Raw genomic sequence first — 19,992 nt, 5'->3', positions numbered from 1 at the left:
CCTGCCAAGGCCCAGCACTGCCGAGTGCTGAGATTTGTGTGGCAGGACTGTCCTGCTGCCTTGTCCTCTCCTCTCCCCCCGCCCCATTTTAGCTGCCGTTTTTTCCTTTGCAATGAGCGGTTGGTCCAAAGAACCTCTCTCTAGGGCAGCAGAGAGCTTTTTGCACTTTAAGAAAAAAAAAAAAAAAAAAGCAAAAAAAAATTAAAAAAAAAATCGGAAAAAAAAAATCAAGATGTGAGGAAAAAAGAAGGAAAAAAAAAAAAAAAAAAAAAAAAAGTTGGTATCTTTTGGGTCACTCTTTTGTTTCCTTCCCTCCCTGCCCGTGCCCGGCTGCTGCTCCTCTCCCCAGTGCATGGCACAGCGCAGCCCCGTGTGCCCCTGGGGCCCCAGAAGCAATAAGGGAGGAGAGGAGGCTGCGGGGGTGCTGTTAGTGGGGGGAGCAGAGCCCCCCACCTCTGTCCTGGTGGTGGTCGCTGTGTAAGGCAGCGGAAGAATCAGCGTTTTTCTTTTTTCCTTGGGTTCGTTTGTTTTTTTGAGTTTCGCCACCAGAAGGACAGAGGCACGGGGAGCGGTGTGGGACCTCCCTCCTTTCCCCCTCCCCGCCCCCTCTCCCCCACAGCCCCGCAGGGACAGGCGATCTACCAGTAAGCGAAGAGAGAGTTCTATATGTGAAATCACTCAGTGATTTAAAGCACCCGGACTGCTCCCGGCCACCTCCCGCAAGAACAGTTCCTATTGTTTAAGGGTTTGGTTGTGTTTTTGTTCTGTTTCGACCTCCCCTCCCTTCTCCCCCTCGGAGAAATATTGTAAATATATATTTTTTGTTGGCAATTTAGAGTCCATCTCTGATGTTTGTGCTTTAAAATTAAATGTAAGCATTAAGGGTTAAAGCAAACCATAGCGTGCGCTCTCTGCGTTGGGGCTTGGGGGGGCGCACGGCGGGGCTGCTTGTTTCTTTTTGTTCGGTTGTTTTTCGTTTGTTATTTCACTGTTGTTCCCCAGAGGTGGTTTTGGAGATCTTTGCTCCTACGGCATTACTGCGGTGATAGGCGAGAGGGGCTGGGAGGGCCTCCCACAACTGTTCTGTTCCTCAGGGTGGATTTTTGGAATTAAAAAAGTTGAGGTAAACGAAAACACAAAACGCAGCGTCTGAGCTCTGCCCCACGGCTGGGGGGGGGGGGGGGGGGGGGGGGGGGGGGGGGGCGCGGGCGCACATCCCCCTCTGGGCCGCGCGGGCCCTCACCCCCTCCCTTCCCGAACGCCTCGGGCCCAGCCCAACGCACTTCCGGATGCGGGTACTTCCGCTTCCGGGTCGCTGCTGGGGTCGGGCCGGTGCCGGCCTCGGCCCCGCGCAAGATGGCGGACCTAGAGGCTGTGCTGGCCGATGTGAGCTACCTGATGGCCATGGAGAAGAGCCGGGCCGCGCCCGCCGCCCGCGCCAGCAAACGGATCCTGCTGCCAGAGCCCAGGTGAGTGGCGTCGGCCGGGGCCGCCGGGCCTGGCCCTAGCGTCCCTGCCGCCCTCAGCCCCACCGTGCCCCTATCTCGGACCCTCTGGCGCCCCAGATACTGTCGGGGCGCACAGGGATACGGAGGGGAACAATGAGCCGACACTGACCCCCGGCTGCCCCCCAGCATCCGCAGCGTCATGCAGAAGTATCTGGAGGACCGGGGCGAGGTGACGTTCGACAAGATCTTTGCGCAGAAGATCGGTGAGTGGGGGCTGTGGGGCTGCAGAGGTGCTGGGTGCTGTCCTTCCCCGGTCTTCCCCGCCCTGTTGCTTCCCCTAGCGCTAACTGTCCTGGGCAGGAAGCGCCTCTTGCTTCCTTCCCGCGGCTCTGGTGGTTTCCGGCACCTCCGCCTCATGGCAGCCCCAGAGCCCTTGGTCTGCCGCGCCCTTGCTGTGTGGCACTGCGTCCCTCGGCCTGGGTGCCACACCGTGGCGCAGACACCGCTCGCAGCGCTGCCTCTACCCCAGGGTACCTGCTGTTCCGGGACTTCGCCCTCAACCAGGCTGAGGAGGCCAAGCCCCTGATGGAGTTCTACGAAGAGGTGCGATGGGGTGCTGGGGCTGGGGTGTCCTGGGATGTGCCTGGGGGAGATGATGCCCCACATGCCTGGAGGTGATGCCCTCAGTGCCCAGGGTCCTGATATCCACAAGTGCCCACGAGATGTGGTCCCCCCCTGTGCACCGTGTGCGCCCTTTGTGGAGCTGTGCCCCTTCACCATGCAATCTATGCCCTTGGCAGATCAAAAAATACGAGAAGCTGGACTCGGAGGAGGAGCGAGCCACTCGGAGCCACTACATCTTTGACCATTACATCATGAAGGAGCTGCTGGCCTGCTCCCACGTGAGTGCCATGCCTCATCGTGCCGCACCACAGGGGATTCCACCACCATGTCCCCATGCCACCTTCTCATGGTGATGTGGTGGTGTTCTGTCCCGCAGCCGTTCTCCAAGAGTGCCACAGAGCATGTGCAGAGCCGCCTGAGCAAGAGGCAGGTGCCCCCAGACCTCTTCCAGGTAAGCTCTGTCCATGACATGGAGGGGATGGTGGCACTGGGGTCACCAGAGACAGCTGGCCTCGGATGGCAGAAGGTGGCAGTGGAGATGTGAGAAATGCCACCTAACTTCTGCAGGGAAGGGGGCAGACCTGGGTGGTAGTGGGGATGTAATGCTAACCCCCATGTTACCCTTAGCCCTACATCGAGGAGATCTGCCAGAACCTGCGTGGGAGCATCTTCCAGAAATTCATCGAGAGGTGAGACAGGAGCACAGCCCGGGGAGAGCTGTCTCTCAGGGTGCTGCAGGGCTCCTGCTGAGAAGCTCCAGTGCTGTCTGTCTCCACACCTGAGACTTGGGCTGATGTCATGCCCAGCTCTGGCCTGGGGTCTCTGTTCTCACGTGAGGGTCCTGTCCACATCTGGATCCCTTCTGCCCCACCATGCATCTTAGAGGTCTCCCCAGGGGTCCCTCACTCTCACCCTCTCTGTGCTTCCTTGCAGTGACAAGTTCACACGGTTCTGCCAGTGGAAGAACGTGGAGCTGAACATCCATGTGAGACCTTCCTCCTTGGGATACAGGGAGGGAATATGGGTCCTGGTCCTAAGGGAGTTCCAGGGGGCTGAGGCTGGGCATGGGACCCCCGCAGGACACACAGGAGGTAGCTACGACGGGGTGATCCCCTCTTTCTGATCCACTTTAGCTCACCATGAACGACTTCAGTGTGCATCGCATCATCGGCCGCGGTGGCTTTGGGGAGGTCTACGGCTGCCGGAAAGCGGACACAGGCAAAATGTAATGGGGCCAGGGAGGTCTGCTTGTGATGTGAGACTGTGGTTCTGTGGGCAGGGGGATGAGCGGTGTTGCTTTGGTGATAAGCACGCAGGAAGGCCAAAGTGTCGCCATGGCTCCACCTTCCCGGCGGATACGTTGTGATGGCTGGGGGAAGGAGCTGTCTGGCCACAGGCACTGCGGCACAGGCGTGGTGGGTGCAGGCAGCAGCAGAACCCCACAGGGACTCTCTGCCCCCAGGTATGCCATGAAGTGCTTGGACAAGAAGCGCATCAAGATGAAGCAGGGTGAGACGCTGGCCCTCAACGAGCGCATCATGTTGTCCCTTGTCAGCACTGGGGTGAGGGGATAAGGGCACAGGGCAGGGGGTGACGCGGGCTGCTGAGGTACTGCTGGCTCAACATGACATCTTCTCCCTGGCCAGGATTGCCCATTCATCGTGTGCATGTCGTATGCTTTCCACACACCTGACAAGCTCAGCTTCATCCTTGACCTAATGAATGGTGAGAGCCCACTAGCTGCTCCCCAGCCTCAGCACGGCAGCCCCCTGGGACCTTGCTGTGGCATTCCCAGGGTGACTGCTGGTGCCTGTTGCTGCAGGGGGGGACCTGCACTATCACCTGTCCCAGCATGGCGTCTTCTCGGAAGCAGAGATGCGCTTCTACGCATCAGAGATCATCCTGGGCCTGGAGCACATGCACAGTCGTTTTGTGGTGTACCGTGACCTTAAGGTGACCGTCCCCCTGAGCACCCACCCTCTGTGTGGGCATGTAGAGGCCCCACAGTCCTCCAGGTCCTGTGGGCACCCCACATACAGCAGGAAGCCCCCAGGCACCGTGGGCACCTCTGGGACCCTGCAGGCGCCCCTGCATCCTATGTCGCACCCATCCCACCATGCACAGGCACCCCCAGCCCAGGTGCCACCCATGCCTATGGGCCGGGCTGGGGCTCAGGGGTTGCTCCATGTCCCGGCAGCCAGCAAACATCCTCCTGGATGAATTTGGACACGTCCGTATCTCAGACCTGGGCCTGGCCTGTGACTTCTCCAAGAAGAAACCCCACGCCAGCGTGTGAGTGTGCCTGCCCCCCCCAGTGCCTTCTGTGACTCCTGGGCACAGCCCTGACCCAACTCTGTGCCCCCAGGGGCACCCACGGCTACATGGCCCCAGAGGTGCTGCAGAAGGGGGTGGCGTACGACAGCAGTGCCGACTGGTTTTCACTGGGCTGCATGCTCTTCAAGCTGCTCCGCGGGTGAGTGCACACACAGAGGGCACTGGGGGGGCTGGGCACCAGGGGCACGGCTGAGCCCCGCTCCTGTGGCTGCAGGCACAGCCCTTTCCGGCAGCACAAGACAAAGGACAAGCATGAGATCGATCGCATGACCCTCACCATGGTGAGCCGGGGGTCCTTGGGACACTGCACTGCAGCACTTGCATGCCTGCGCGGCTCTGAGCAGCTCAACCTTTGCCTGCAGGCTGTCGAGCTGCCCGACTCCTTCTCCCCTGAGTTGCGCTCGTTGCTTGAGGGGCTGCTTCAGCGTGACGTCAACCAGCGGCTGGGCTGCATGGGGCGTGGGTGAGTCCCAGCAGATGTGGGGAAGGGGCCACGGGCGGCATCACCATGGGCAGCACTGCCGCATTCACCCTGCATTGCCCCGCAGCGCTCAGGAGGTGAAGGAGGAGCCCTTCTTCAAAGGTCTGGACTGGCAGATGGTGTTCCTGCAGAAGGTGAGAGGGGCACGGGGCACAGCCGCAGGGCACGGCCAGGCACCCGCTCACTGCCTGTCTCCTGCCCGCAGTACTCCCCGCCTCTCATCCCTCCCCGAGGTGAGGTGAATGCAGCTGATGCCTTTGACATCGGCTCTTTTGATGAGGAGGACACAAAGGGCATCAAGGTATGGGGCTGGGGGGCTGGCACGCAGCAGGGGATTGGCACGGGGCAGGCCCTGACCCCCGCCTCCTCGCTAGCTGCTGGAGAGCGATCAGGAGCTGTACCGCAACTTCCCGCTCACCATCTCGGAGCGCTGGCAGCAGGAGGTGACCGAGACCGTCTTCGACACCGTCAACGCGGACACGGACAAGCAGGAGGCACGCAAGAAAGCCAAAAACAAGCAGCTGGGCCACGAGGAGGGTGAGTGGGGCTGGGTGCCCCCTGTGCTGTCCCCGGTGTCTCTGCTGGCACCGCACAGTGGTGGCAGTGCTCGGCACTGAGCCTTTCCCCTGCGTTGCTGCGGCCCCAGACTACGCCATGGGCAAGGACTGCATCGTACACGGGTACATGTCCAAGCTGGGCAACCCCTTTCTGACACAGTGGCAGCGCCGCTACTTCTACCTCTTCCCCAACCGGCTGGAGTGGCGTGGGGAGGGCGAGTCGCCGGTAAGGCGGGCGGGGGGGGGGGGGGGTGTGGGGTTCAGCCGTTGGGGCTTGGGCTGAGTCTGTCCCCCCCAGCAGTCCCTGCTCACCATGGAGGAGATTGACTCGGTGGAGGAGACTCAAGTGAAGGAGCGCAAGTGCATCCTGCTCCGCATCCGTGGCGGCAAGCAGTTCGTGCTGCAGTGCGATGTGAGTGTGCCGTGGGCCCTCCTGGGAGGGCTGCCCCAAGCCACCGTGTGGCATGAGAGTGACTCGGGGGAGCTCTGCTCTGAGCCATGTGTTTCCGCACAGAGCGATCCGGAGCTGGTGCAGTGGCAGAAGGAATTGCGGGATGCCCAGCGCCAGGCCCAGCAGCTGCTGCAGCGGGTGCCACGCATGCAGAATAAGCCACGCTCACCTGTGGTGGAGCTCAGCAAAGTGCCCTTCCTGCAGCGCTCTGCCAATGGGCTCTGACCCTGCGCCCTGCCCCCCCTTCCCACCCTACTTCTAATTTATTGGGTTGGGTCCCGCTCCTTCGCCGTGTCCCTGAGCAGAGCTCTAGGAGGACACCTGGTGCCAGTGCCATCCCCGTGCCCACTGTAGGGCACAGCCATGGCGTCGCTGTCCTGAAGCAGAGCTGGCACTGGACATGCAGCACTGCTCCCTGCTCCCTGATCCGGCTCAGATGAAGGCAGTCCCGTGCCCCCCTCCCGTCTGCTGTCCTGCTCCCGGTCCAGTGCCCCCTTCGCCACCAGTGTGTGCCAAATGGGGCACCGCCCTGTGCCCCGTGTGCCCCAGCCCGGCTGTGCCCGTCTGTGGGTGCCAAGTCCTCGGTGTGAATGACGGTGTGCATGTGTGCCCAGGGGGCGCCCTGTAAATACTGTGCCATGGGCCCCCTGCACCCCCTGAGCCGGCGGGTGAGCAGGGAGGAGGCAGCTGGGGGGGGAGAAGCGGGGACACAGAGTCTGTGCCCGTGACCCCAGCGCATGGCACCAAGCGCTGTGCCCCCTGGCTCTCCCTGCTGTGCCCGCTAGCATCTGTAAATATGAGCGTGGGGAGGAGCAGCGGGCAGGGCACGGCTGCGAGTGAGGGTTGAATGAGGAGAAACGTGAGAATGCATTAAAAAAAAAAAAAAAAAAGAAAAGAAAAAATAAGGGGAAAAAAAAGTGTTTTTTTTTTTTTTTTTTTTTTTATAATAAAAATGTGGAAAACCACAGCCAGGCTCCGAAGTCAGCAGGGGGGCACAGGGACCCGCCAGGGGAGCGGGGAGGGCATCGCCTTGCCGTCGGGGGGAACGGGGGGGGGGGTTACCCGGTGCCGGCCCCGCCCCGCGCCGCCGCGCTGCGCTGCGCCGCGCCACCGCCGCCCCCGCGCGCAGCCATTGCGGGCAGGCGCGGAGCTGCCAGTCGGCTCCTGTGCGCTGTCCGGCCCGGCCCGGTCCGGCCCGGGCCCCGGGGACATGGTGCGGGAATGGCCCGCGCCGCAGACACCTTCCTGCTGCACCGCCTCGTGTGGCACAACCGGCACCAGGCGCTGGACAGTGCGCTGCGCTCCGGCACGGTGCGCGCCGGGTGCGGGGGGGGTGCGGGCACGGCACCGGGCACGGCGCGGCGGGGGGGATGCGGGCGGCAGCGGTACAGGGACCGGGAGGAACGGGGGGCGCCGGCAGTACGGGTGATACTGGGGAGAGAGGGGAAATAGGGTCTCTGGAGCGCCGAGGCGGCAGCGCGGCGGGTGCAGGGAAAGGGGAGAGCGAGGGGGAGAACGGGATGTGGAGACCGGAGGGAGGAACTGGGGGCACTGGGACGCGGTGCCGGGGGGGTGAGGGGACGGGGAGATGTAGGGGCACTGAGGGACGGGAGGTCTTGGAGTCGGGGTCTGCGAGGCTGGGGATGAGGGCGTGGGAGAGCGGGGGCACGCGGCTGGCACCGGACTGCGAGCGGCCGGGTGACGGTGCGCCGTGCCCCAGCACGACGTGGAGTTGACGGACCCCCGAGGGCGGACCCCGCTGGAGCTGGCCGTGTCCCTGGGCCACCTGGAGTCGGTGCGGGTGCTGCTGCGGCACAACGCCAATGTGGGCCGGGAGAACGCCAATGGCTGGACAGGTGTGTGGGGGAGTTTGGGGTGCAGGGATGGCGGCGGCACCTGGCTGATGGCAGCTCCCTGCCCCACAGTGCTGCAAGAGGCAGTGAGCACGGGGGACCCCGAGATAGTGCAGCTGGTGCTCCAGTACCGTGACTACCAGCGGGCAACGCGGCGACTTGCTGGCATCCCCGAGCTGCTCAGCAAGCTGCGCCGGGTATGGCCGGGTGTTGGGGTGGTGGGTGGGCACCCCTGGCACCGGGCACCTGTGGCACCGGATACCCCAGAATGGGTGCTCCAGGCACCTCCGTCACCGAGCTCCTGTGGCACCGGGCACCCCTAGTACCAGGCGTGCACCCAGCATGAGCGCCCCCATCGCTGGAGCACCCCCAGATCTGGACACGTCCAGAACTGGAGGCCCTGCGTGGGAATTAGAGGGTGCAGAGGCAGCTGGAAAGACCCTGGGTCCCCCATCTCCCCCAGGACTCCCTGTTTTTTCCCCTCAGTCCCCTTCCCAAGCTCCCCAAGGGGCCCCGCGGGCCTCCCCGACACCCAGCAGGGATCTCCGAACCATAGCCCTCGTGACCCCTTCGTCTCCTTCAGGCCTCTGACTTCTACGTGGAGATGAAGTGGGAATTTACCAGCTGGGGTGAGCAGGAACAAGGATTGGGGCGAGGATGGGGGGTGGGGATGAGGTCTGGGTGGGGGTCACCCCCTGTCACGCCACTGATGGGTGCTGCTGCCCGCAGTGCCTCTGGTGTCCAAGGTGTGCCCCAGTGACGTGTACCGCGTCTGGAAGCGGGGTGAGAGCCTGCGGGTCGACACCACACTGCTGGGCTTTGAGCACATGACGTGGCAGCGGGGCCGCCGCAGCTACATCTTCAAGGGAGAAGGTTCGGCTCCAGCACCCCAGAAAAACCCAGGGACCCACACAAATCCCAGATCGCCCATAAAGGCCTCGCGTACCCCTGGAATGTGGCATTCCCCAAGGCCAGGGGTTGCCTGTGTGCTGCAGAGTGCCGAGTGCTGACTCCATCCCCTCGTGCAGAGGAGGGAGCGGTGGTGATGGAGGTGGACCACGACAAGCAGGTGGTGTACACTGAGACGCTGGCCCTGGCCCTGCACGAGCCTGACCTGCTGCTGGCGGCCATGCAGCCCTCGGAGGAGCACGTGGCTGGGCGGCTGACGTCGCCCATCGTCTCCACGCACCTGGACACCAGGAACATTGCCTTTGAGCGGTGTGTGCCACGGGGCAGGTGGGGCTGGAGGGCTGCTGGACGCAGGGCTGATGCCACCCTCTGGCTGCGCACCCAGGAACAAATCAGGGATCTGGGGATGGCGCTCGGAGAAGATGGAGGTGGTCAGCGGCTATGAGGCCAAGGTGCCACTGGCAGGGTGGGGTTGACCCCATTCCTTCCAAATCCCATCCGCATTCCATCCTCTTCCCTCTCCCCATCCCCGTCTCAATCCCATTCCCACCTCCATCCTCCTCCATTCTCATCCCCATCCCAACTCATCCCATCCCATTCCTTCCCCAACCCTATCTCATCCCCATCCCACACCCATCCTGTATCCATCCCAATCCCCATCCATATTCCACTCCCATCCTATTGCTATCCCGTCCCCATTCCATCCAATCCCTATCTCCATCCCATTCCCTTTCCAGACCGTCTCGTTCTCTCCTGCAGGTGTACAGCGCCAGCAATGTGGAGCTGGTCACCAAGACGAGGACGGAGCACCTCTCAGACCAGGACAAGTCCCGCACTAAAGGTGTCGCTGCGCCGCCCACCCGGGGCAGGTACCAGGCTGGCACTGTTGCCCCGTGCCCACCCACACTGGGTCTTTCCCCACAGGCTCCCGCACCCCCTTCCACTCCTTCCTGGGCCTGGCACAGCAGCACGGCACCCACAATGGGGTGAGTGGTGGGCAGGAGGGCTGGGGACGGCGTGGGGCCGTGCTGAGCTGCGCGGGGCCATACCTCCCCCCAGGCACCTGCACCCCCAGCCGCCAGCCCCACCAATCCCACGGCCATCACCCTCGAGGAGTACTTTGACCCACACTTCGACCTGGAGGCACGCAACATCGGGCGCCCCATTGAGGTGTCCAGCAAGGTGCAGAGGTGGGCGCTGCACTGGAGGGAAGCAGGGGAGCGGAACCGTGCCCGTGCCCATACCATTGCCCGTGCAGGTTCAAGGCTACGCTGTGGCTCTGCGAGCAGCACCCGCTGTCGCTGGCCGAGCAGGTGACGCCCATCATCGACCTGATGGCCATCTCCAACGCGCACTTTGCCAAGCTGCGTGATTTCATCACCCTCAAGCTGCCCCCTGGCTTCCCCGTCAAGATTGGTGAGGGCAGGGGTGGGGGAGATGGGGCTGTAGCGAGTGGGGCTGCTGACCCGCCGTTCCCCCCAGAGATCCCCCTGTTCCATGTCCTCAACGCCCGCATCACCTTCAGCAACCTCTGTGGCTGTGACCAACCGCTAGGCTCCGTACGGGTCTGCAGCCCCACTCAGCCCCCCGGTGCCAGGGCGGCTGGGCCTGGAGGTGGGGGGGAGAGGGGGGGGGGGGGATGGGATGGGGTTGGGTTGGGGGGATAATGATGTGGGGCCACAGTGCGGATAGGATGAGGATGGAGATGAGATGAACCGAGGGTAGGATGGAGATGGGGATGGGGATGGGGTGGGGTGGGGTGGGGTGGGGTGGGGTGGGGTGGGGTGGGGTGGGACGGAATGAGGATGGGATGGGGATGGGACGGGATGAGGATGGGACGGGGTGTTGTGGGGTGGGGTGGGGGTTTAGATGGTATGAATGGGGATGGAGGTGGGAATGGGGTGAGCCCACCAGAGGGGCAGTGACGGGTTGTAGGCGGGAGCGGAGACGGGGATCCCCTCGGGTCGGTGCCGGGGGTGCCCAGCGGTGTGCCGCTGTAGGATGGCCGTTCCCGTGCGAGGTGGAGCCGGCGGTGTTCGAGGTGCCGCCGGGATACACGGTGCTGGGCGCGGGGCGCAGCGAGCCGCCGCGGGACGAAGACGACGACCTCCTGCAGTTCGCCATCCAGCAGAGCCTGCTGGACGCCGGCACCGAGAGCGAGCAGGTGGGAGCGCTCCCCGCCAGGCCGCGCCCACCGCGAGGCCGCGCCCACCGCGAGGCCACGTCCCAGCCCCGCTCCTCGCAGGTGACCGTGTGGGAGGCGCTGACCAACGCCCGCCCGGGGCCGCGCCCGCCGCCCTACGACGAGGAGCTGCAGCTGGAGCGGTGCGTGAGGCTCCGCTCCCGGGGCTCGGGGGGGGCGGAGCGGCGGCAGGAGCGGCGCGGGGTCCGAGGGGGCGCGGGGTCCGAGGGGGCGCGGGGTCCGAGGGGGCGCGGGGTCCGAGGGGGCGCGGCCACAGCGCTGTCCCGCAGGGCGCTCCAGGAGAGTCTGCTGCTGCAAGCGGGGCCCGGCCCGGCCGACGGCGAGACCGCCCCCAACCCAGGCTACGGCGGCTTCGCGGAGCAGCTGCGCTTGGCCATGGCTCTGTCGGAGCGCGAGCAGGAGGAGCGCGAGCGGCGGCGGCGGGAGGAGGACGAGGAGCTGCAGCGCATCCTGCGCCTCTCGCTCACCGACAAGTAGCGGCCCGGAACGGGGGAGCGGCGCCCGGCGCTCCCGGAGCTGAGCTGCCCCCCCCCCGTCCCCCGCCTCGCCCCAGGGGAGGCGGCTCCCGTCGGATGTACATGGACATATACAGAGCTTTATCGACAGCCGCGTGTGGCCTCTGCCTGGGCCGGGGCGGGGCGGGGCCTGCAGCAGGGGGCGGGGTCGGCGGCCCGGAGGCGTGCCTTGCAGCAGGGGGCGGCCCGGGGTCCCTCCCTCCCGTTCCCCAAAGTTCTGCCCCGTGCCCCCGCCGCCCGCAGGGAAGTCCCGACACCGGGCGGGGCGGGGCCGTGCCCGCTGCCCCTCCCGGGCCGTTCCGTGCCTGCTGCGGGCGGGGCCGTGACGGCGCTTCCTGGACGGGGCATGGCGTTGGTCACCGTGAGGCGGACGTCGGGCTCCGCCGGGGTTCCCCCCGTGGTGAGTGCGGCCGGGAGCGGTCGGGGAGCGCCGTCGAACGGGGAGGGTCGGAAAGTGCCGCCAGATCGGGCTGGGGCAGTCCCCGTTGTCGTCGTCGTCCCCCCACTCGCGAGCGCTTCGCCCGGGGGAACGGGGTCGAGACCCCCCCCGAGCTGCCTGGAGCTCTCGGCCGGCAGCGGAACCCCCCTTGCCGTGCCCGTGCCGCAAACGGCGGAGGGTTCGCGTCGTGCCCGAGCCGCCGCCAGGTTGGCCGTGCTCACGCTCCCCGTCGTGCTTTGCAGGAGGACGATGCGCCCAGGCGCGGCCACCTGCAGCGGCGGTGAGATGGGGGCACCGGGGGCTAAGGGGTACTGGGCGGTGATCCCGTCCCGCTCACGTCCCTCCTGCCCCAGGCAGAGCTTCGCGCTGGTCCGGGGGGCCGCGCTGCTGCTGCCTGCCGAGGAGCCGCCAGCCTCCGGACCGTCCCCCGCCGTGCCCCCCGGGCGGCAGGAGAGGCACCTGCAGCTCATGATGCAGCTGCTGAGATCGCAGGACGCCATCCAGCTGGTGGGGCCTCCACCGCGATGGTGTGGGGTTGGGGACGGTGATGAGACGGGATGGGGAATGGGTTGGGGATGGGATGGGGACGGTGGCAGGGACAGGGGCAGTGTGGAAGGAGGATGCAGATGGGAATACAAATGGGATGGGGATGGCAAAAGGGGCAGGATGGGATGAGGATATGTGTGCTGATGGTGATGGGAATGGGGACCGAATGAGGATGGAAATGGAAACAGGATGGGAATGGGACGGGAGTGGAAGTGGGGGACAGGATATAGATGGTGATGGCAGTGGGGTTGGAATGTGTTGGGAAAGGGATGCGGATGATGATGGGGCGCGGATGAATTGGGGACAGGGACAAGACTGGGATGGGGTATATGGAAATGGGATGGCAATAGCGATGGGGGTGTGCTGGGATCCAGCCTGGCCCAGCCCCTTGTCCGCCTTGGGGACACCCACTCAGGCCCCAACCTCAGGCAGTGCGGCTGGAGTCAGCGCAGCCACAGCGGGTGCGGTACCTGCTGGTGGTGCGGCCAGAGGAGGAGGGCGCCGAGGGACAGACAGCACTGCTGGGAGTGGACTTCCCACACGAAGGGTGAGCGGGGCTGCGGGGTCAGGGGGACGGGTGATGGTCACACTCTGACCCCTGCCTGCCCCAGGGCCGACTGCTGCACCCTGGGCATGGTGCTGCCCCTCTGGAGCAACACCCAGGTCTTCCTCGATGGTGATGGGTAAGGAGCGGGTGGGGTGGATGGGGTCTGCTGGAAGGGGCGCAGCAAGAGTGCCCGCCCTGAGCCACATGTGTCCCTGTGGTGCCCAGGGGGTTTAGTGTGACATCCGGGGGGCAGACGCGCATCTTCAAGCCCATCTCCATCCAGACCATGTGGTGAGTCGGCTGTGGGCATGGGGACGTGGGCACTGCCATGGGGATGGGGATGTGTGCATTACTGTTTTGGACAAGGGCTCAGGATGCAAGGGTGTGGAGCAGCTTCATGGGCACCATGACCAGAGACGAGTCGTGCTGGGCTCGAGGGGACGTGGTGCTGGGGAGGGGCTGGCACGGCTGCAGCCATGGAGCGGAATCAATGTACCAGTGCTTGTGTCCAGGGCCGTGCTGCAGGAGCTGCACCGTGCCTGCGAGCTGGCAGCCCAGGGTGGGCACATCCCAGGGGGCCCAGCGCTGGCCTGGGTGCAGGAGTACGCAGCAGCACTGGACTCGGAGCAGAGCTGCCTCAATGAATGGCTGGCCATGGCCGACTTGGAGTCCGTGCGGCCTGGCTTGCTGCTGCCCACAGAGCCAACAGAGCGCGCGGTGCGGGCACTGCTGCGGGACGTGCTGACATCTGCTGACCTGGAGAGCATCACCTCCAAGGAGGTGAGTGCCGGGGGGGACGAGGGGGAGACACAGGGGTCCCATCACCATCCCTCACCCCTTGGTGGGTGCCAGGTGAGGACAGAGCTGGAGCGGCGCATGGGGCACAGCTTGGAGCAGCACAAGGACTTCATTGACAACGAGATGCTGCTGGTGCTGGCGCAAATGGACCGGCCTTCACATGTCTTCCCACACATCTACCTGGTGGGCATGGGATGGGCTGTGGGGTACCGCTATTCCCGCCCATCCCACAGCATCACCGCCATCGTAGGGCTCTGAGTGGAATGCAGCCAACCTGGAGGAGCTGCAGCAGAACTGGTGAGCATGGGTATGAGATGGCAGTGGTGGTGGGCAATGGGACATGCGTATGGCCTCAATGCTCGCTGCCCCACAGTGTGACCCACATCCTGAACGTGGCACGGGAGATTGACAACTTCTTCCCAGCACTGTTCAACTACATGAATGTGCGGGTATACGACGAAGAGACGGCCCAGCTGCTGCCCCACTGGAATGACACCTTCCTTTTCCTCTCTGACATCAAGTTAGTGGGAGCGGAGGGTGCTGTGGGGTGCCAGGGGGCATCTTGGTGGCTGGGAGCTTTGGGGACAGTGGGGGGGAAGAGGGGCCCTGGGGCACTGAGAATGACATGGCTGTGGGGCACGGGGGACGCTGGCGGCTCTGAGAGCACTGTGAGAACTGGAAGCAGGGGGAGGCACTGGGAGAACCGGAGGCCTTAGGAGCAGTGCGGGGCAGTGCCCTCGGAGCGCTGGGGACACAGGTGGCACTGGGAAGCCGCTGGGTCCCCAGGAGCTGCATCGCAGTGAGGTTACACGGCAGGGCTCGCGGGGGCCGGGCGTTGGTGCACTGCCGCATGGGGCTGAGCCGCTCGGCAGCCACAGTGCTGGCCTACGCCATGAAGGAGTTCGGGTGGTCCCTGGAGCGGGCGTTGCGCCACGTCCGGCGCTGCCGGCCCGGCGTGCAGCCCAACCCCGGCTTCATGCGCCAGCTCGACTTCTACCAGGGCATCCTGAACGCCAGGTGGGTACAGCGGGCCGGGCACGCTGCGGCCGCGCCCCTCTCGGGGGCGGTGGGCTGTAGGACGGCGTACCTGGGGGGGCAGGCGGGGTCCCACCCGTTCCGACGGCAGCAGCCGGGACTCCGTGCGGACGGGGCTGCGGGTGACCGCGGTGCTCGCGTGCAGCCGGCACAGCAGCTTCTGGGAGCCGCAGGCGGCGGAACGGGCGCCGGAGCCGGAGGAAGCCGTGCCGTGGGACGACGGGGCTCTGCCCCCGTCCCCATCCGCGTCCTCACCGCCCCCCGAGGAGGACGGCAGGCCGGGGCTGGTGGGGGCCGCCCGGCGTCCCCGCATCTCCCTGTGTGCCGTCATGCGGAGCATCAGCCAGATGGAAACCCCCGAGAACCTCGGGGAGCCCCTGGGCGGGGAGGTGAGCGCTAGGGGGCGGGGGACAGCGGGGCTGCAGGTGGGTGACGGTGGGTGCGGGGGGAACAGTGGAACGCACGGCTCCTTCTGGAGACTCCCGCTCCCACAGGTGTCCGAAGGCGGCCAGGGCCTGGGGGACACGGAGGGCTTGAAGGCGGCCCCCCTAGGACCGCGGCCCAGGTCCCGGCCGTGCCGCGTGGTTCGCCAGGCCAGCGTGGATGGAGACGGCGTACCTGCGGAGGAGCACAGCCCTGCGGGAGGCTCCGCCCCCACCCGGGAGCCCGGCCCCCCCGGCGCTCCGTAGCCCACGGGGGCACCGGGCAGAGCTCCCACGCGACAGCACTGCGAGGCGCGGCCTGGCTCTGATGGGGGCGGGGCCCGGGGAAACCACGCCGCTCTGTACGCACTTCGTGTCACCGCAGGGCCGCATCGCACGGCACTGCCGCTATCACCAGCACTCACCGGCCAGAGAATAAACCTCGAAGAGGGACGGCGGCGATGTGCAGAGCTGTGCTGTCTGGGGGCGGTGGGAACGGCACCGTCAGGAGGGCTCAGCGTGAGCACGTGACTGCGCCCCAGCCCCGCCGCCGCACACTACAATTCCCAGCAGGCCGTGCGCGCCGCCACCGGGCCCGCCCCGCCCTGTCGTTTGCGGGGCACGACGGGAAATGTAGTCGCGGCGCCGCGGCGCCATCTTACGAGCGACGCAGGCGGGCGCCTTCCCCGGTTGCCGTGGGAACCAGGCGCCGGCCTCGGCTCGAGCAATTAACGCAATTAGCGCACTCACTGCTTTATTCACCCAGCAGCGGCCGCCCGGGCTGCGGCGCTGCGTACCGGGACCTCGGCGTCGTACCGGAGCCGCCGTCTTGCCGTCCGCTCACAGACCGTACTCGTGCCACAGGCTGCGGGCACAGCGCACGGTCAGCCCGCCGCCCCGCTCCGCCCCGCTCCCGCCCCGCTCCCGTCCCGCACCTGTACGTGACCGCAGGGTCGTCGCGGTGCTCCAGGAGGGCGTCGCGGATCGTGGCCGGCGGGTTGAGTCCCAGCGCCCGCGCCCGCTCCCAGCGCTGCAGCCGGGTGATGCCTGCGAGGGGAACGGCCGTGAGCGGCGGGGATGGGGTGAGGGGTGGGTTGGGGGTCGGTGTGCGACGGCTCACCGGTGCACGGCCCGTACTCCCAGGCCAGATCGAAGCGGCGCAACATCTCCAGCAGCTCTCGCGGGGCCTCGCGCGGCGGGGCAGAGGGGTCCCGGGCGTCGTCCTGCGCGGGGTTGGGGGGTGTCGGCGGGGCCGGGGCCGGCGGGACCACCCGGTGGCGCCCCTCTCCGCCGCGCCGCCGCCGCGCTCCGCTCCGCTCTTTGCCGCCGGCGCGTGTCTGCGCGCGGTGCCGCCGCGGGAAGCTGTCGGTGATCCGTCCGGCGCGCTCCATAGCCTGCAGGACGGCGGCGGCGGCGGCTTCAGCCACGCACGTCTCCCCTGGCCCCGCGTTCACCTCCCGCCGTCCCCCCGCTCACCCCCCGTCGCTTTCCCGTCCCCCGTCCGGCAGCGCCGCCCGGCCGCCCTCCCGCCGCTGTCGTGCCGTGGGCAGCGGACGAGGCGGTTCGGTTTCGGTTTTGGTTCGGGTGTTTTTCTCTTTGCTTTGGGGGGTGTGGTTTCTCTTTAATCGTTTTTCTTGGTCTTTTTTTTTGTTTTGTATTTTTTTGGCCGGTCGGGCCGTTCTGTCTCGGTTATTCTGTCGGGTCATTCATTGGCGCTTCGCTTTTTGCACCTTTTCGGTTGTTTACGTCGGTCACCATTGGTCGGTTGGTTCGTTGGTGTTTATTTTTCTCAGTGTTTCTTTGCGAGTTGCTGTTTTTCGCTGGTTCCTTTTTTATTTTGCAGTCGGTTCATTCGCGGCGGCTCTTTTCGGTTCGTTTGCTTTTATTCACACATTTCTCCCCGGGGGGCACTCAGGGCGCAGTCCGCGCCAGCGCAGGGTTGTGCAGCACGAAGCGGCACAGCCCCGGCAGCCGGCGGTACCCCAAATTCTCTTGCAGCCGCTGCATCCCCCGGTTCCCTAAGGCCGTGTGGCCATACATCGGGAAGCCGCGGCCGTGCGCCCGGCGGGCAGCTATGATCGTCAGCGCCCGCATCAGCCCGCGGCCCCGCTGGGAGGGCACCGTGTAGCCGTGCGCTCCGGATGCAAAGCCGTCGCTCAGCATCCAGCTCACGAGATCCCCGGCCGGGTCCTGAAGGCATAGGTAGGGGAACCGGCGCAGCAGCTCCCCCAGGTAGCGCCGGCTCCACGCGTTCCCCCCGTATGCCCACGTTGAGTCCAGCAGCTCCACGTGCGCCGGGCTCAGTGTGCCCAGCTGCAGGTCAGGGTCCAGCCTGCAGGGTGATGTTGGGTGTCGTGGGGAGGGGATGGGACAGGAGCCAGGGGGTGAGTGGGGGTGGGGTTGGGGACATGGATGGGACGGGTTAGCGTTAAGGTTATGGTTACAGTTAGGGTTAAGGTTAGGATGGGGACATGGCCATGGATTGGAATGGGACCGAGGCCTGACCATGGCTGGGGATGGGATGAGGCTGGGGACATGCGTGGGATGGAGCAGGGATGGGCTAGAGTTACCATTAGTTACATTTAGGATTGGCATTAGAATGATGACATGACCACGGATGGGTGTGAGATGGGGACAGGGCTTGAGTGGCTGCTGGATGGGATGGAGCAAGAATGAGCTTGGGAGAGGGTTGTGGACAGGAATGGGATGGGGTATGGGACAGGGACTGGAATGGAAACAGGACAAGGACACAGAAGGGAATGGGAACAGGGATGGAGACACAGAAGGAGATGGGGCTGAGGCTCACTGTGGCTCTGGTAGAGTGCTGGGGTCGGTGTGCAGGTAGGTGTAGTACTCAGTCACCTCCAGGTCTATGCCCTTGGCCAATGCAATGTCCTGGGACACCGTCAGCACGCCATCCTGCAGCCCTGGGGACGGCAGCGGCAAGGGCTCTGCTCCCCTGTGTTCCCACACTGCCCTCCATGCCCCACACATTCCCAGCACCACCCGTTCCTGACACAACCACCCCCGCTCCCATCACTGCTCGTTCCTCCCGTGTCCCCGTGGTTGTCCCCACAGCCACCGAAGATGTGGAAAGCGGAGTCCCAACGCAGGCAGCCCGGGCTCTCCAGCAGGGCGCGGTAGGCACCCACATCCCAGTAGAAGGCGCTGCACAGGTTCCTGTAGCTGTCATTCAGCGGCGCCTGTGGGGCGGGATTCTGAGCCCCTCCAACACGGGCACGGGCCCCTCCCTCCCCACAGCCCCTCCGGCCACCTCTCCTCTCTGCCGCGCCAGCACAGCACCGAAGTTGGGCCAGGCATCCACTGCCACCTCGAAGTCCCCGGGGTTGCCACGGTTGATGTTCAGCACAGCCCCGTACACCTGCAAAGCCCAGCACCGTGCAGCCCAGCTGTGGCAAAGATGGGCTGCCCTTGAGCAGGTGGCAGAGCTCAGGCAGGTTGGGGTTGGCTAGGGCAGGCTCATGGCGCTCGAGAATGGCCCAGCAGATGTGTGCTCCGGGGGTGTCAGGGAGGGAACAGGGTGGCCCACGACCCCCATGGTGGAGGGGCAGCTGTGGGTGACTCACCGGCAGGGCACGAGGCAGGCTGCTGCGCAGAGCGGCCTCCAGGCGCTGCAAATGGGCCGGGCACGTCAGGATCTGCATGGCCCTGCCAAGGAGTCAACGGTGAGGGGACCCCCGAGCACCCCATCCCTGTCCCCATTGCTGTTACTCACCTTGTGGCTGCGGGTCCCTGCGGGCTGTGGGCAAGCAGTAATGGTGGTGCGTCCCAAGGCTGCCAGTGGCCGTCACGGGTGGGCGACTGCCCTTTGGACAGAGTGTTCCTTGGGGGTGGTGATGGGCAGGGTCCATCCTGCCGGGCACAGGGCACGTGGCACCCTGCTGCCTCACATATCCTCAATCGGGATAGGGACCTGGGGGTCCCCATGCCCTCACTATGATGTTGACGGGGACACCCATAGCCCTGCTGTGAAGGTGACAGGGTTGGCCGTGAACTGAGCCCTGGTTGCCATGGGGGTCACCGGTCCCATCACCACCAGGCGGTACAGGGGTCCAAGTCCCATACCCTGGTGGCATGTTGGTCGGCCCCCAATCTCATCCGTGTCTACACGGCACAATGATGCCCAGTCCTACCCCGGGTGTCTCTGCCCCTACTCAGGGCATTAAGAACCCCCCACCTCCACCCTGGCACGTGGCAGGCTTCTATGGGGTGCTGCCGCCAAACCCCATCCTCAGTGGGGCTGTGGGGGCACAGAGGAAGCGGTGCTGACGGGCCCCTCCAGGCACGGCAGGGCCCACGCAGCCGTGTCCCTGTGGGCAGCTCTTCAGGGCCCCTCTGCTGGGGGACACGGGCCAGGGGGCAGAGGCACTGGAGAAAGGCTTTTATTTGTTAATACAAGAATAGATCTTCTGCAATAAATACCCTAATAAATAACATCTCCAATAAATAAACACGCATAGACGCACCGAGACGGCGGCCCTGGGGCTCTGCCCCGGCCCCGCCCCCAGAACAAGCCCCGCCCCCAGGGCCAGTGGGCGGGACCCGCGGGTTGCTAGGCAACGGTGGTGACGGGGGCGGAGCTTCGGGCACCCAGCTGTGCTCCTGGCGGGTGGGCGGGGCTTACTGCACGGGGGGCGGGGCCTATTCCTATGCAGGGGAGGGTTTGGTCCGTTCGTGGCGAAGCGGGGCTTACTGCTGCCGGGGGGCGGGCCAGGAGAGCGCGGCTCCCAGCCCTACAGGGTAACGGGTGGCACAGCGCGGCCACGGGGACGCCACGGTGTCACCACCCCTTGCGTCAGTGCACTGCAA

At 65.4% G+C, this 19,992-nt stretch overlaps 5 protein-coding genes across 5 annotated transcripts; 3 read left to right on the top strand and 2 right to left on the bottom strand.

Moving 5' to 3' along the window:
• Positions 1 to 1,356: 1,356 nt before the first annotated feature.
• GRK2 (G protein-coupled receptor kinase 2) lies at positions 1,357 to 6,120 on the top strand (the record flags this gene model as incomplete). The annotated part of the gene is made up of 21 exons (XM_079537751.1): positions 1,357 to 1,469; positions 1,635 to 1,711; positions 1,978 to 2,051; positions 2,249 to 2,350; positions 2,449 to 2,523; positions 2,700 to 2,761; positions 3,006 to 3,057; positions 3,206 to 3,297; positions 3,535 to 3,634; positions 3,719 to 3,797; positions 3,895 to 4,025; positions 4,270 to 4,364; positions 4,438 to 4,545; positions 4,621 to 4,687; positions 4,769 to 4,869; positions 4,955 to 5,021; positions 5,093 to 5,188; positions 5,262 to 5,424; positions 5,534 to 5,670; positions 5,743 to 5,856; positions 5,959 to 6,120. 21 exons carry the CDS (start codon positions 1,357 to 1,359, stop codon positions 6,118 to 6,120), a joined length of 2,067 nt encoding a protein of 688 aa, XP_079393877.1.
• A 996-nt stretch (positions 6,121 to 7,116) lies between these two features.
• On the top strand, positions 7,117 to 11,337 carry ANKRD13D (ankyrin repeat domain 13D; the record flags this gene model as incomplete). Its single annotated transcript, XM_079537067.1, has 15 exons — positions 7,117 to 7,206; positions 7,616 to 7,751; positions 7,821 to 7,945; positions 8,332 to 8,377; positions 8,478 to 8,621; positions 8,777 to 8,966; positions 9,043 to 9,109; positions 9,417 to 9,498; positions 9,582 to 9,643; positions 9,717 to 9,847; positions 9,916 to 10,073; positions 10,140 to 10,271; positions 10,658 to 10,821; positions 10,903 to 10,982; positions 11,130 to 11,337. The coding sequence occupies 15 exons, from the start codon at positions 7,117 to 7,119 to the stop codon at positions 11,335 to 11,337; spliced, it is 1,815 nt and encodes a 604-aa protein (XP_079393193.1).
• A 384-nt stretch (positions 11,338 to 11,721) lies between these two features.
• Positions 11,722 to 15,429, top strand: SSH3 (slingshot protein phosphatase 3; the record flags this gene model as incomplete). The annotated part of the gene is made up of 13 exons (XM_079537066.1): positions 11,722 to 11,775; positions 12,057 to 12,094; positions 12,168 to 12,321; positions 12,789 to 12,907; positions 12,972 to 13,043; positions 13,133 to 13,198; positions 13,420 to 13,687; positions 13,760 to 13,888; positions 13,956 to 14,002; positions 14,079 to 14,225; positions 14,522 to 14,722; positions 14,886 to 15,129; positions 15,235 to 15,429. 13 exons carry the CDS (start codon positions 11,722 to 11,724, stop codon positions 15,427 to 15,429), a joined length of 1,734 nt encoding a protein of 577 aa, XP_079393192.1.
• A 470-nt stretch (positions 15,430 to 15,899) lies between these two features.
• Positions 15,900 to 16,672, bottom strand: POLD4 (DNA polymerase delta 4, accessory subunit). Its single transcript, XM_079537648.1, has 4 exons — positions 16,639 to 16,672; positions 16,283 to 16,556; positions 16,098 to 16,209; positions 15,900 to 16,027 (listed from the first exon to the last, which is right to left on the bottom strand). The coding sequence occupies exons 2-4, from the start codon at positions 16,551 to 16,553 to the stop codon at positions 16,003 to 16,005; spliced, it is 408 nt and encodes a 135-aa protein (XP_079393774.1). The 5' UTR covers positions 16,554 to 16,556; positions 16,639 to 16,672; the 3' UTR covers positions 15,900 to 16,002.
• A 401-nt stretch (positions 16,673 to 17,073) lies between these two features.
• On the bottom strand, positions 17,074 to 18,827 carry GLYATL3 (glycine-N-acyltransferase like 3; the record flags this gene model as incomplete). The annotated part of the gene is made up of 5 exons (XM_079537337.1): positions 17,074 to 17,494; positions 17,969 to 18,089; positions 18,245 to 18,365; positions 18,437 to 18,544; positions 18,750 to 18,827. The coding sequence occupies 5 exons, from the start codon at positions 18,825 to 18,827 to the stop codon at positions 17,074 to 17,076; spliced, it is 849 nt and encodes a 282-aa protein (XP_079393463.1).
• Between the last annotated feature and the right edge of the window lie 1,165 nt (positions 18,828 to 19,992).

This window comes from Tetrao urogallus, assembly GCF_951394365.1.
Source record: "Tetrao urogallus genome assembly, chromosome: 6".
Lineage (NCBI taxonomy): Eukaryota > Metazoa > Chordata > Aves > Galliformes > Phasianidae > Tetrao > Tetrao urogallus.
Note: the sequence above shows the minus strand (reverse complement) of the source record. Positions and strands in the feature narration are given on the sequence as shown.

Excerpts from the sequence above, each read along its gene's own strand:
- POLD4 (XM_079537648.1), bottom strand. The coding sequence starts at position 16,553 with ATGGAGCGCGCCGGACGGATCACCGACAGCTTCCCGCGGCGGCACCGC. Across the intron at positions 16,210-16,282 it reads GGAGTACGGGCCGTGCACCG|GCATCACCCGGCTGCAGCGC; the intron begins GTGAGCCGTCGC and ends TTCCCCTCGCAG. Across the intron at positions 16,028-16,097 it reads GACCCTGCGGTCACGTACAG|CCTGTGGCACGAGTACGGTC; the intron begins GTGCGGGACGGG and ends CTGTGCCCGCAG.